We start from the raw sequence: 14,450 nt of genomic DNA, 5'->3' as shown, positions 1-14,450 counted from the left end.
AGACTAAATACCCCACACTATTAGACTATATACCCTACACTATTAGACTATATACCCTACACTATTAGACTATATACTATTAGACTATATACTATTAGACTATATACTATTAGACTATATACCCTACACTATTAGACTAAAACCCCACACTATTAGACTATATACCCTACACTATTATACTATATACCCTACACTATTAGACTATATACCCTACACTATTAGACTATATACCCCACACTATTAGACTATATACCCTACACTATTAGACTATATACCCTACACTATTAGACTATATACTATTAGACTATATACCCTACACTATTAGACTATATACCCCACACTATTAGACTATATACCCTACACTATTAGACTATATACCCTACACTATTAGACTATATACCCCACACTATTAGACTATATACCCTACACTATTAGACTATATACCCTACACTATTAGACTATATACCCTACACTATTAGACTATATACCCCACACTATTAGACTATATACCCTACACTATTAGACTATATACCCTACACTATTAGACTATATACCCTACACTATTAGACTATATACCCTACACTATTAGACTATATACCCTACACTATTAGACTATATACTCCACATTATTAGACTATATACCCTACACTATTAGACTATATACCCTACACTATTAGACTATATACCCTACACTATTAGACTATATACCCCACACTATTAGACTATATACCCCACACTATTAGACTATATACTATTAGACTGTATACCCCACACTATTAGACTATATACCCTACACTATTAGACTATATACCCTACACTATTAGACTATATACCCTACACTATTAGACTATATACCCCACATTATTAGACTATATACCCCACACTATTAGACTATATACCCTACACTATTAGACTATATACCCTACACTATTAGACTATATACCCCACACTATTAGACTATATACCCTACACTATTAGACTATATACCCTACACTATTAGACTATATACTATTAGACTATATACCCTACACTATTAGACTATATACCCTACACTATTAGACTATATACCCTACACTATTAGACTATATACCCCACACTATTAGACTATATACCCTACACTATTAGACTATATACCCTAAACTATTAGACTATACACTATTAGACTATATACCCTACACTATTAGACTATATACCCTACACTATTAGACTATATACCCTACACTATTAGACTATATACCCCACACTATTAGACTATATACCCTACACTATTAGACTATATACTATTAGACTATATACCCTACACTATTAGACTATATACCCTACACTATTAGACTATATACTATTAGACTATATACCCTACACTATTAGACTATATACCCTACACTATTAGACTATATACCCTACACTATTAGACTATATACCCTACACTATTAGACTATATACCCCACACTATTAGACTATATACCCTACACTATTAGACTATATACTATTAGACTATATACCCTACACTATTAGACTATATACCCCACACTAATAGACTATATACCCTACACTATTAGACTATATACTATTAGACTATATACCCCACACTATTAGACTATATACCCTACACTATTAGACTATATACTATTAGACTATATACCCTACACTATTAGACTATATACCCTACACTATTAGACTATATACCCCACACTATTAGACTATATACCCTACACTATTAGACTATATACCCCACACTATTAGACTATATACCCTACACTATTAGACTATATACTATTAGACTATATACCCTACACTATTAGACTATATACTATTAGACTATATACCCTACACTATTAGACTATATACCCCACACTATTAGACTATATACCCTACACTATTAGACTATATACCCCACACTATTAGACTATATACCCCACACTATTAGACTATATACCCTACACTATTAGACTATATACCCCACACTATTAGACTATATACCCTACACTATTAGACTATATATTTCTTATTTCAAAATGAAATACCTTATTTACGTAAATATTGTTATGAGACTTGAAATTGAGCACAGGTGTATCCTGTTGCCATTGATCATCCTTGAGATTTACCACCTGTGGTAAATTAAATTGATTGGACATGATTTGGGGACGCACACACCTGTCTATATAAGGTCCCACAGTTGACAGTGCATGTCAGAGCAAAATCCAAGCCATGAGGTCAAATTAATTTTCCGTAGAGCTCCGAGACAGGTTTGTGTCGTGGCACAGATCTGGGGAAGGGTACCAAAACATTTCGGCAGCATTGAAGGTCCCCAAGAACACCGTAGCTTCCATCATTCTTAAATGGAAGAAGTTTGGAACCACCAAGACTCTTCCTAGAGCTGCCCGGCCAAACTGAGCAATGGAGGGAGAAAGGCCTTTGTCTGGGAGGTGATGATCACTCTGACAGAGCTCCAGAGTTCTTCTGTGGAGATGGGAGAACCTTCCAGAAGGACAACCTTCTCTACAGCACTCTACCAATCAGGGCTTTATGGTAGAATGGCCAGATGGAAGCCACTCCTCAGTAAAAGGCACATGACAGCCCGCTTGGAGTTTGCTAAAAAGGCTCCTAAAGACTCTCAGACAATGACTAACAAGATTATCTTATCTGATGAAACCAAGATCGACTGGGAGACTCGTCAGGATTGAGTGAAAGATGAACGGAGAAAAGTACAGAGAGATCCTTGATGAAAACCTGCTCCAGAGTGCTCAGGACCTCAGACTGGGGCGAAGGTTCAACGACCAACAGGACAACGACCCTAAGCACACAGCCAACACGGGGCAGCAGGTAGCCTAGTGGTTAGAGCGTTGGACTTGTAACCGAAAGTTTGCAATTTCAAATCCCTGAGCTGACAAGGTACAAATCTGTTGTTCTGCCCCTAAACAAGGCAGTTATAACCCACTGTTTCCCGGTAGGCTGTCATTGAAAATAACATTTTGTTCTTAATTAACTGACTTGCCTAGTTAAATAAAGGTAAAATAAATAATAAATTACATTTACATTTAAGTCATTTAGCAGACGCTCTTATCCAGAGCGACTTACAAATTGGTGAATTCACCTTCTGACATCAGTGGAACAGCCACTTTACAATAGTGCATCTAAATCATTTAAGGGGGGGGGTGAGAAGGATTGCTTTATCCTATCCTAGGTATTCCTTGAAGAGGTGGGGTTTCAGGTGTCTCCGGAAGGTGGTGATTGACTCCGCTGTCCTGGCGTCGTGAGGGAGTTTGTTCCACCATTGGGGGGCCAGAGCAGCGAACAGTTTTGACTGGGCTGAGCGGGAAAAATAAAATAAAAAATACACGGCAGAAGTGTCTTTGGGACGAGTCTCTGAATGTCCTTGAGTGGCCCAGCCAGAGCTCAAACTTGAACCGGAGAGACATGAAAATAGCCTCGAGATTGTAATCGCTGCCAAAGGTGATTCAGCAGATTACTGAGTAAAGGGTCTGAATACTAATGTCAATGTGATATTCCAGTTTAATCTAAATCGCTCGTCAAATGGCAATTGCAATATTTGGTTAAAAATTACATCTCATTTGCCCTACGTGGAAGTGTGGAAATGTTCTACAACGAGATCAACTTGTGGTTGAAGTTGTTGTTTTATACTGTTAAATCTATCAGATTTGAGAAAGACCCATTTTAATATAAGTGTGTGGCTGGGTAATGCACAACTCATAAAGCAATTTAGAACCTTGATTATTCAAAACCATAAAAATATCGTCAAAAAATTGGAGAATTTCTTTTGGGATATATGTTGGCCGTATCTCCCAGCCCTATGACCGAGTCTAATATGTGACCTATGTTAGGTTGACTGTTTGTCCACATTACCCAGCATGCTTTGGGATAGGGTTGACTGTCTTATGACTTCATTGCCCAGCCTTCTCGGGTCTGTGGTCTAATCCCAAATTAGTAGTTATTCAGGATACAAGGTGATTTGTACATCTTTCAGTTTGTGATCTGAATCAATTCTCTAAAACATGACCTATGACTACGTTACCCAGCCTGCCCCTCTCTTCCTTCCTCTAAGTTGCGTCCTGGTTCATCTCTCCCTTGCTGTCTGGACTGATGTCGGGGTTCCTCTTCTTCCTCATCAGACACTTCATCCTCAGTAAGGTGAGTTGCCTGTAGTCACATTATACACTATTTGCAGTTCTCTGTGTGCGTGCGTGTCTGTGCTGACCTGTGTGTGTGTGTGTGTGTGTGTGTGTGTGTGTGTGTGTGTGTGTGTGTTTTCAGGATGACCCTGTCCCCAACGGTCTCCGTGCCCTGCCAGTGTTTTACGCCTCAACGATAGGCATCAACGCCTTCTCCATCCTCTACACTGGCGCTCCATGTAAGAACTGTGACGTAACCTAACCCTGAGACGTGACCTAACCCTGGCCCTGAGACGTGACCTAACCCTGGCCCTGAGACGTGACCTAACCCTGAGACGTGACCTAACCCTGGCCCTGAGACGTGACCTGGCCCTGAGACGTGACCTGGCCCTGAGACGTGACCTAACCCTGGCCCTGAGACGTGACCTAACCCTGGCCCTGAGACGTGACCTAACCCTGGCCCTGAGACGTGACCTAACCCTGGCCCTGAGACGTGACCTAACCCTGGCCCTGAGACGTGACCTAACCCTGGCCCTGAGACGTGACCTAACCCTGGCCCTGAGACGTGACCTAACCCTGGCCCTGAGACGTGACCTAACCCTGGCCCTGAGACGTGACCTAACCCTGGCCCTGAGACGTGACCTAACCCTGGCCCTGAGACGTGACCTAACCCTGGCCCTGAGACGTGACCTAACCCTGGCCCTGAGACGTGACCTATCCCTGGCCCTGAGACGTGACCTAACCCTGGCCCTAACACTTTAGACTGGCGGTCCATGTAAGAACTGAGACTTAACCTAACCCTGGCCCTAACACTTTAGACTGGCGGTCCATGTAAGAGCTTAACCATCTTTATTTCTAGCACTATACCAGTGTCTATCATGTGAAAACTGGGATTTCTTTCGACAGTTACGTTTTGCATTGCTGGGCTTACCACTCTGTTTCGACGTGTGTGTGTGTCTCTCTCTCTCCCGCTCAGTGCTAGGTCTGGAGATGTTACCGGTGTGGGCTATAGCTCTGATCACGCTGGCGGGGGCTCTGGTCTGTGCTGCCGTGGTGTGGTTCGCTGTCTGCCCCTGGATGAGACGGAAAATAACAAGTAGGTGTCACCCTCTCTCTCTCTCTCGCTCACTATCGTGTGTGTGTGTGTGTGTGTGTGTGTGTGTGTGTGTGTGTGTGTGTGTGTGTGTGTGTGTGTGTGTGTGTGTGTGTGTGTGTGTGTGTGTGTGAAATTATTTATACTTGTACTTTTGATACTTAAGTATACTTTAGTAATTACATTTACTTTTGTTATCAAATACTTTTAAACTTTTACTCCAGTAGTAGTTTACTGGTTGACTTTTTACTTTCAAGTATGATAATTGAGTAATTTCTCCACCACTTGTCCTCCCCTTCCTCCTCTGAGGAGCCTCCACTGCCTGGAAGTATTTGAGAGCTCCTTTGTGTCTATTTCTCACGCCGCCTTCAAAGGCCTCTGGACTCCCAGACTGACTGAACCTTGACAGACAAAAGACTCGATAGAGTCCCCCGCTACAGAGCCCCCCCCCCCACCCCCGGTCTCTGGCCTCCTCAGACTGTGTACCCTTCTGAAACCAAACAGCTTCTGCCAGCCGATGTGGACTTTCCCCCCCCCCCCTTTGCCAAAAGGAAACATTTTAAACCCACTAACCCTGAACCCCAGCTAGCTAAAAAGAGTAAGACCTATTTAAGATTCTGGTTGGTTAGGGGAAATTAGGAACATTCTGGAATATGTTTTTGTTTGGTTAGGGTTAGGGTTAGGGCTTAGGTTAGGGTTTAGGTTTGGGTTTTGGGTTAGGGCTTAGGTTAGGGTTTGGGTTAGGGCTTAGGTTAGGGTTTAGGTTAGGGTTTGGGTTAGGGCTTAGGTTAGGGTTTGGGTTAGGGCTTAGGTTAGGGCTTAGGTTAGGGTTTGGGTTAGGGGTTTGGTTAGGGTTAGGGCTTAGGTTAGGGTTTGGGTTAGGGCTTAGGTTAGGGTTTGGGTTAGGGGTTTGGTTAGGGTTAGGGCTTAGGTTAGGGTTTGGGTTAGGGGTTTGGTTAGGGTTTAGGTTAGGGGTTTGGTTAGGGTTAGGGCTTAGGTTAGGGTTTGGGTTAGGGCTTAGGTTAGGGTTTAGGTTAGGGTTTGGGTTAGGGCTTAGGTTAGGGTTTGGGTTTGGGTTAGGGCTTAGGTTAGGGTTTAGGTTAGGGGTTTGGTTAGGGTTAGGTTTTGGTTAGAGTTTCAGTTAGGGCTCAGGTTAGGGCTTAGGTTAGGGTTGAGGTTAGGTTAGGTTAGGGTTTTGGTTAGGGTTTAGGTTAGGGTTGAGGTTAGGTTAGGTTAGGGTTTTGGTTAGGGTTGAGTTTGAGGTTAAGGGTTTGATTAGGGTTTGGTTAAGGGTTTGATTAGGGTTAGGATCTGTGTGATTCAGTTGGTAGAGCCTGGCGCTTGCAACGCCAGGATAGTGTGTTCGATTCCCACTGGGGGCCAGTACAAACATGTATGCAATCACTACTGGATAAGAACGTCTGCTAGATGATGGAAATGCAAAATGGTTATGATTGAAGGTTACAGAGGAGGGATGGCCCTTTGTATCGGAGGAGGGATGGCCCTTTGTATCGGAGGAGGGATGGCCCTTTGTATCAGAGGAGGGATGGCCCTTTGTATCGGAGGAGGGATGGCCTTTTGTATCGGAGGAGGGATGGCCCTTTGTATCGGAGGAGGGATGGCCCTTTGTATCGGAGGAGGGATGGCCCTTTGTATCGGAGGAGGGATGGCCCTTTGTATCGGAGGAGGGATGGCCCTTTGTATCGGAGGAGGGATGGCCCTTTGTATCGGAGGAGGGATGGCCCTTTGTATCGGAGGAGGGATGGCCCTTTGTATCGGAGGAGGGATGGCCCTTTGTATCGGAGTAGGGATGGCCCTTTGTATCGGAGGAGGGATGGCCCTTGATTATTGGACATTTTGAAAGAAAAATGATTTAATATGCAAAGTTCCAAGGATCCTCTTCATAGACATAATGTCATGTTTCTGTCTCGGTTAGGTTGCTATTTATTTGGCCTGTCAGAAGAGTAAGGTCAGCCCCCAGCCTTGGGTAAGCTCCGTGACGCTCAATTATGAGCCTAATATTACAGTCCAGTGGGTGTCAGGGAACTAGGGAGTAGTGTGGTGTCAGTTTCACACTGTATTCTTCAACTCTGTCTACTGAACATGACCGTTGTTCACAGCTCTGTTGGCTAGATGGTATCAGTGACCATGACTGTTGTCTCAGACAGCTCTGTAGGCTAGATGGTATCAGTGACCATGACTGTAGTCTCAGACAGCTCTGTAGGCTAGATGGTATCAGTGACCATGACTGTAGTCTCAGACAGCTCTGTAGGCTAGATGGTATCAGTGACCATGACTGTAGTCTCAGACAGCTCTGTAGGCTAGATGGTATCAGTGACCATGACTGTAGTCTCAGACAGCTCTGTTGGCTAGATGGTATCAGTGACCATGACTGTTGTCTCAGACAGCTCTGTAGGCTAGATGGTATCAGTGACCATGACTGTTGTCTCAGACAGCTCTGTAGGCTAGATGGTATCAGTGAAGCAGGCCTGTTAGTTCTGACCAGGGTGCCGTTCATTGGAGGACACAAACGTTAGGCTACTGAAAAGGAAAACCAGTGTTTCTTATTGGACAAGGTCAGGTAGTCCCTCCCTGTTTTTGTTCAGTTTCATGCTTAATGAACACAGCCTTGTTCCGGGAGCGAGAGCTCCCTACACTTCCATTAACAGTGGCAGTGACCCAGTACCTGACTCCGGCTATATATTTGTGTGACATTTGAGTAGTGGGCTTGGCCCACTCTAGATGCCTTCCTCTTGGCCGCAGACACAAAATACCGCAGTTTTTAAAAACGATTTTCTTGCAATTCTACAGAACAGGGCATAAGCCACCTGAGTGACTCAAACATTGACTAAGTCAATGGGGGCCCCCGTGCCATGACATTGACTAAGTCAATGGGGGCCCCCGTGCCATGACATTGACTAAGTCAATGGGGGCCCTTGTGCCATGACATTGACTAAATCAATGGGGGCCCCCGTGCCAAGACATTGGCTAAGTCAATGGGGGCCCCGTGTCATGACATTATTGGAAATGTTAGATTCTGTCAATTTTTATTTATTTTAGTGATTGTTAGTTATCAAAGATAATCTTTTTTGAAAATATATAGCTTCATTATATTTTCTACATACTTATATATAGTTCCAAACTATCTATCTATATACACATTTGAAGTCGGAAGTCTACTTACACCTTAGCCAAATACATTTAAACTCAGTCTTTCACAATTCCTGACATTTAATCCTAGTAAAAATTCCCTGTCTTATGTCAGTCAGGATCAACACTTTATTTTAAGAATGTGATATGTCAGAATAATAGTAGAGGGAATTATTTATTTCAGCTTTTATTTCCTTCCTCACATTCCCAGTGGGTCAGAAGTTTACATACACTCAATTAGTATTTGGTAGCATTGCCTTTAAATTGTTTAACTTGGATCAAACGTTTCGTGTCGCCTTCCACAAGCTTCCCACAATAACTTCCATTCCTCCTGACAGGGCTGGTGTAACTGAGTCAGGTTTGTAGACCTCCTTGATCGCACACGCTTTGTGATGGCCACTCCAATACCTTGACTTCATTGTCCTTTAGCCATTTTGCCACACCTTTGGACGTATGCTTGGGGTCATTGTCCATTTGGAAGACCAATTTGCGACCAAGGTTTAACTTCCTGACTGATGTCTTGAGATGTTGCTTCAATATATCCACATAGTTTTCCATCCTCATGATGCCATCTATTTTGTGAAGTGCACCACAACATGATACTGCCACCCCCGTGCTTCACGGTTGGGATGGTGTTCTTCGGCTTGCAAGCCTCCCCCTTTCTTCCAAACATAACGATGGTCATTATGGCCAAAGTCTGGCCGTAGTGTGGCTTTTTTATGGTGGTTTTGGAGCAGTGGCTTCTTCCTTGCTGAGCGGGCTTTCAGGTTATGTCGATATAGGACTTGTTTTACTGCGGATATAGATACTTTTGTACCAGTTTCCTCCAGCATCTTCACAAGGTCCTTTTGCTATTGTTCTGGGATTGATTTGTACTTTTCGCACCAAAGTACGTTCATCTCAAGTAGACAGAACGTGTCTCCTTCCTGAGCGGTATGACGGCTGTGTGGTCCCATGGTGTTTATACTTGCGTACCACTGTTTGTACTACTGTTTGATGTCAAGCAAAGAGGCGCTGAGTTTGAAGGTAGGCCTTGAAATACATCCACAGGTACACCTCCTATTGACTCAAATGATGTCAATTAGCCAATCAGAAGCTTCTAAAGCCATGGCATCATTTTCTGGAATGTTCCAAGCTGTTTAAAGGCACAGTCAACTTAGTGTATGTAAACTTCTGACCCACTGGAACTGTGATACAGTGAATTATAAGTGAAATAATCTGTCAGTAAACAATTGTTGGAAAAATGACTTGTCATGCACAAAGTAGGTGTCCTAACCGACTTGCCAAAACTATAATAATAATATAATAATAATAATATATCCCATTTAGCAGACGCTTTTGTCCAAAGCGACTTACAAGTCGGCTGGGGCCACTACTTTTACATATGGGTGGTCCCAGCGGGAATCGAACCCACGACGCTTGGCGTTGCAAGCGCCATGCTCTACCGACTGAGCCACACAGGACCCAGTTTACAAAAGATTTGTGGAGTGGTTGAAAAACGAGTTTCATGACTCAAACCTAAGTGTATGTAAACTTCTGAACTTCAACTGTATATGGTTATAGTCATTTAAATTTACACATGCTTTACCATCCCAATTTGTTTTCTTTTTTATAAACAATTGTATTTATTTATTTTTTATTCTGTTTTTTGGGAGTGGTGGCAACGGGGGAAACACGTGTGTAACGATGCTGTCCCCCTGTCCCCTGGTCAGGTCGCATGAAGAAGGAGCACGCTGCCTTGTCACGTATCTCAGACGAGTCCTTAGATCAGATCCCAGAGGAGGAGGAGGACACTCCCGTGTTCAAGGAGCTACCGGGTGCCAAGATGACGGATGACGCTGTGCTGCCGTTAACGGGTGGCACCGGAGGAGAGTCACGGAGAGGAGAGGCCACCGGAGAGCTCAACAGCCTGGCCAATGGAGGCACTGTCCTGCCCAACGGACGGGTCTACGGTCAGTTGGCCCGCTGAGCTAAAGCCTTGGCATTACCTGCCGGGGAGCTAATACAAGTCTTCAGGTCCCAGATGTACATCGGTATAGAGACAGGAGAGATTTCACGTTTCAGAAGTCCATCAGTATAGAGACGGGAGAGGCTTCTCGTTTCAGATGTCCATCAGTATAGAGACACGAGAGGCTTCTCGTTTCAGATGTCCGTCAGTATAGAGACAGGAGAGGCTTCTCGTTTCAGATGTCCATCAGTATAGAGACAGGAGAGGCTTCTCGTTTCAGATGTCCATCGGTATAGAGACAGGAGAGGCTTCTCGTTTCAGATGTCCATCGGTATAGAGACAGAGGCTTCTCGTTTCAGATGTCCATCAGTATAGAGACAGGAGAGGCTTCTCGTTTCAGATGTCCGTCAGTATAGAGACGGGAGAGGCTTCTCGTTTCAGATATCCATCAGTATAGAGACAGGAGAGGCTTCTCGTTTGATGTCCATCAGTATAGAGACAGGAGAGGCTTCTCGTTTTAGATGTCTATCAGTATAGAGACAGAAAAGGCTTCTCGTTTCAGATGTCCATCAGTATAGAGACACGAGAGGCTGAGCCACTGGGTTTTAACCCATATACTTTGAGGGTCGACCACAAGCTCATGTTGGCCCGCTGACAATAGTACTTCACCGCCAAACCACCTCTGATTTTATAGCAGAGCAAAGTAGACCAGAGCGGTTCTGTCACGCTCATTCCTCCTGCTACCCAGGCCACTCTCACTCCATGACCTCATACTAACGTTTAGAGTTACTATATTAACATTTAGTATTTCTCATTTCTTTCTCTGCTCCCCAGACCAGACCACTATACATGTAGTGTAATAGTATTGGTTTAGTATGCCTGATATATTTACTGTGTTATAAACTGGGCGGTTCGAGCCCTGAATTCTGATTGGCTGACAGCTGTGGTGTATCAGACCGTATACCACGCGTATGACGAAACGTTTATTTTCCTCTCTTCTCCCCCAGGGCGGACCCACTCCATGACCAACGGTACCCTGTCCATGTCCAGGTCCCCACTGACCAACGGCAGCTTCACCTTCGGCGGGGAACACATCCGCAGCGACGGCCAGGTGTACCACACGGTTCACAAGGACTCTGGTCTCTACAAAGACCTGCTCCACAAGATCCACCTGGGACGACTGGAGGACGACCACTCCGCCCCCACGCCAGACAACAACTACCGCCTGCTGCGTCGCAACAACAGTTACACCTGCTACACGGCCGCCATCTGTGGCATGCCGGTCCAGCCACTGCTCCGGTCCGAGTCCCGAGAGGCCCGAGAGGACAGTGAGAAGCTGGTGGGGGAGGGGGAGAGGTCGGGAAGCGTGTCCTACACCAAGAAGAGGGTCCGTTACGATAGTTACTCGTCGTACTGTAACGCCGTGGCGGAGGCCGAGATCGAGGCGGAAGAGGGCGGCGTGGAGATGAAGCTGGCGTCTGACCTGAGGGGCGAGGAGGCAGGGGCGCCCGGGGCTCCCATCCCACTGGATGACTCCGCGGAAGAGGATGAAGGGGATAAGGACAAGCCGACCGTCTACCTGCTCTTCCACTTCCTGCAGATCCTCACCGCATGCTTTGGATCCTTCGCTCACGGAGGCAACGACGTCAGGTGGGTGTTGCCCCTGCTTCCGGCTGACGAGGGATTAGAAAGGTTGAAAACTTTCTTAAAATTCACAGGTTTTCCAGAATTTGTTTCTCCACTGTTGGATTTCTGTTGTTGGAGTTAGTTTACTGACGTTTGCAACTCTACAGCAGACAAGATGACCTCTCAATATTAAGACCATTAAGATTTAGTGTTTTTCACACAAGTACAACTTTTATCAGCCCACCATTCGCCTTATAATCCATCAAACTAGTCTCAAATAGAAAGGAACCTGCCTGACACCGACTCCCCTCTCAAATAGAAAGGAACCTGCCTGACTCCGACTCCCCTCTCAAATAGAAAGGAACCTGCCTGACTCCGACTCCCCTCTCAAATAGAAAGGAACCTGCCTGACACCGACTCCCCTCTCAAATAGAAAGGAACCTGCCTGACTCCGACTCCCCTCTCAAATAGAAAGGAACCTGCCTGACACCGACTCCCCTCTCAAATAGAAAGGAACCTGCCTGACACCGACTCCCCTCTCAAATAGAAAGGAACCTGCCTGACACCGACTCCCCTCTCCCACTACAGTAACTACCATTCATCATAACACAACTACCATATCGTATGTTATCCACATCACTATAAGTTATAGTGAGTTATTACTCAAATGTTATTGGTGACACAAATTTTTAGCAGATGTTATTGCGGGTGTAGCGAAATGCTTGTGTTCCTAGCTCCAACAGTGCAGTAGTATCTAACAATTCACAACAATGCACACATCTATAAGTAAAAGAATGGAATTAAGAAATGTACAAATATTGGGACGAGCAATATCGGTATCCAGAGTGTAAATATACACACGACATGTCCAAAAGTATGTGGACACCTGCTCGTCAAACTTCTCATTCCAAAATCTATATACACTGCTCAAAAAAATAAAGGGAACACTAAAATAACACATCCTAGATCTGAATGAATGAAATATTCTTATTAAATACTTTTTTCTTTACATAGTTGAATGTGCTGACAACAAAATCACACAAAAATGATCAATGGAAATCAAATTGATCAACCCATGGAGGTCTGGATTTGGAGTCACACTCAAAATTAAAGTGGAAAACCACACTACAGGCTGATCCAACTTTGATGTAATGTCCTTAAAACAAGTCAAAATGAGGCTCAGTAGTGTGTGTGGCCTCCACGTGCCTGTATGACCTCCCTACAACGCCTGGGCATGCTCCTGATGAGGTGGCGGATGGTCTCCTGAGGGATCTCCTCCCAGACCTGGACTAAAGCATCCGCCAACTCCTGGACAGTCTGTGGTGCAACGTGGCGTTGGTGGATGGAGCGAGACATGATGTCCCAGATGTGCTCAATTGGATTCAGGTCTGGGGAACGGGCGGGCCAGTCCATAGCATCAATGCCTTACTCTTACAGGAACTGCTGACACACTCCAGCCACATGAGGTCTAGCATTGTCTTGCATTAGGAGGAACCCAGGGCCAACCGCATCAGCATATGGTCTCACAAGGGGTCTGAGGATCTCATATCTGTACCTAATGGCAGTCAGGCTACCTCTGGCGAGCACATCGAGGGCTGTGCGGCCCCCCAAAAAATGCCACCCCACACCATGACTGACCCACTGCCAAACCGGTCATGCTGGAGGATGTTGCAGGCAGCAGAACGTTCTCCACTGTCACGTCTGTCACGTGCTCAGTGTGAACCTGCTTTCATCTGTGAAAAGCACAGGGCGCCAGTGGCAAATTTGCCAATCTTGGTGTTCTCTGGCAAATGCCAAACGTCCTGCACGGTGTTGGGCTGTAAGCACAACCCCCACCTGTGGATGTCGGGCCCTCATACCACCCTCATGGAGTCTGTTTCTGACCGTTTGAGCAGACACATGCACATTTGTGGCCTGCTGGAGGTCATTTTGCAGGGCTCTGGCAGTGCTCCTCCTGCTCCTCCTTGCACAAAGGCTGAGGTAGCGGTCTTGCTGCTGGGTTGTTGCCCTCCTACGGCCTCCTCCACGTCTCCTGATGTACTAGCCTGTCTCCTGGTAGCGCCTCCATGCTCTGGACACTACGCTGACAGACACAGCAAACCTTCTTGCCACAGCTTGCATTGATGTGCCATCCTGTATGAGCTGCACTACCTGAGCCACTTGTATGGGTTGTAGACTCCGTCTCATGCTACCACCAGAGTGAAAGCTAGAGTGAAACCACCGCCAGCATTCAAAAGTGACCAAAACATCAGCCAGGAAGCATAGGAACTGAGAAGTGGTCTGTGGTCACCACCTGCAGAACCACTCCTTTATTGGGGATGTCTTGCTAATTGCCTATAATTTCCACCTGTTGTCTATTCCATTTGCACAACAGCATGTGAAATGTATTGTCAATCAGTGTTGCTTCCTAAGTGGACAGTTTGATTTCACAGAAGTGTGGTTGACTTGGAGTTACATTGTGTTGTTTAAGTGTTCCCTTTATTTTTTTGAGCAGTGTATATAT

At 45.1% G+C, this 14,450-nt stretch overlaps 2 protein-coding genes across 5 annotated transcripts in view; both read left to right on the top strand.

Annotated features, from left to right (window-relative positions):
- The window catches only part of LOC135513724 (anthrax toxin receptor 2-like), a 1,178,227-nt gene that overhangs the window by 1,122,261 nt on the left and 41,516 nt on the right, over positions 1 to 14,450 (top strand). The gene's annotated exons all lie outside the window — the stretch shown is intronic.
- The window catches only part of LOC135513717 (sodium-dependent phosphate transporter 2-like), a 102,504-nt gene that overhangs the window by 67,243 nt on the left and 20,811 nt on the right, over positions 1 to 14,450 (top strand). For all 4 annotated transcript variants that reach the window (XM_064936601.1, XM_064936599.1, XM_064936600.1 and 1 more), the window contains exons 4-8: positions 4,064 to 4,149; positions 4,273 to 4,369; positions 5,107 to 5,226; positions 10,086 to 10,325; positions 11,329 to 11,971. In XM_064936601.1, the coding sequence (XP_064792673.1) occupies positions 4,064 to 4,149; positions 4,273 to 4,369; positions 5,107 to 5,226; positions 10,086 to 10,325; positions 11,329 to 11,971 (1,186 nt within the window). The remainder of the gene's footprint in view (positions 1 to 4,063; positions 4,150 to 4,272; positions 4,370 to 5,106; positions 5,227 to 10,085; positions 10,326 to 11,328; positions 11,972 to 14,450) is intronic.

The sequence above is a fragment of the Oncorhynchus masou genome, chromosome 25, assembly GCF_036934945.1.
Source record: "Oncorhynchus masou masou isolate Uvic2021 chromosome 25, UVic_Omas_1.1, whole genome shotgun sequence".
In the NCBI taxonomy this organism is placed as follows: Eukaryota; Metazoa; Chordata; class Actinopteri; order Salmoniformes; family Salmonidae; genus Oncorhynchus; species Oncorhynchus masou.
The sequence above is the reverse complement of the archived record's forward strand: the minus strand, read 5'-3'. Positions and strand labels throughout refer to the sequence as shown.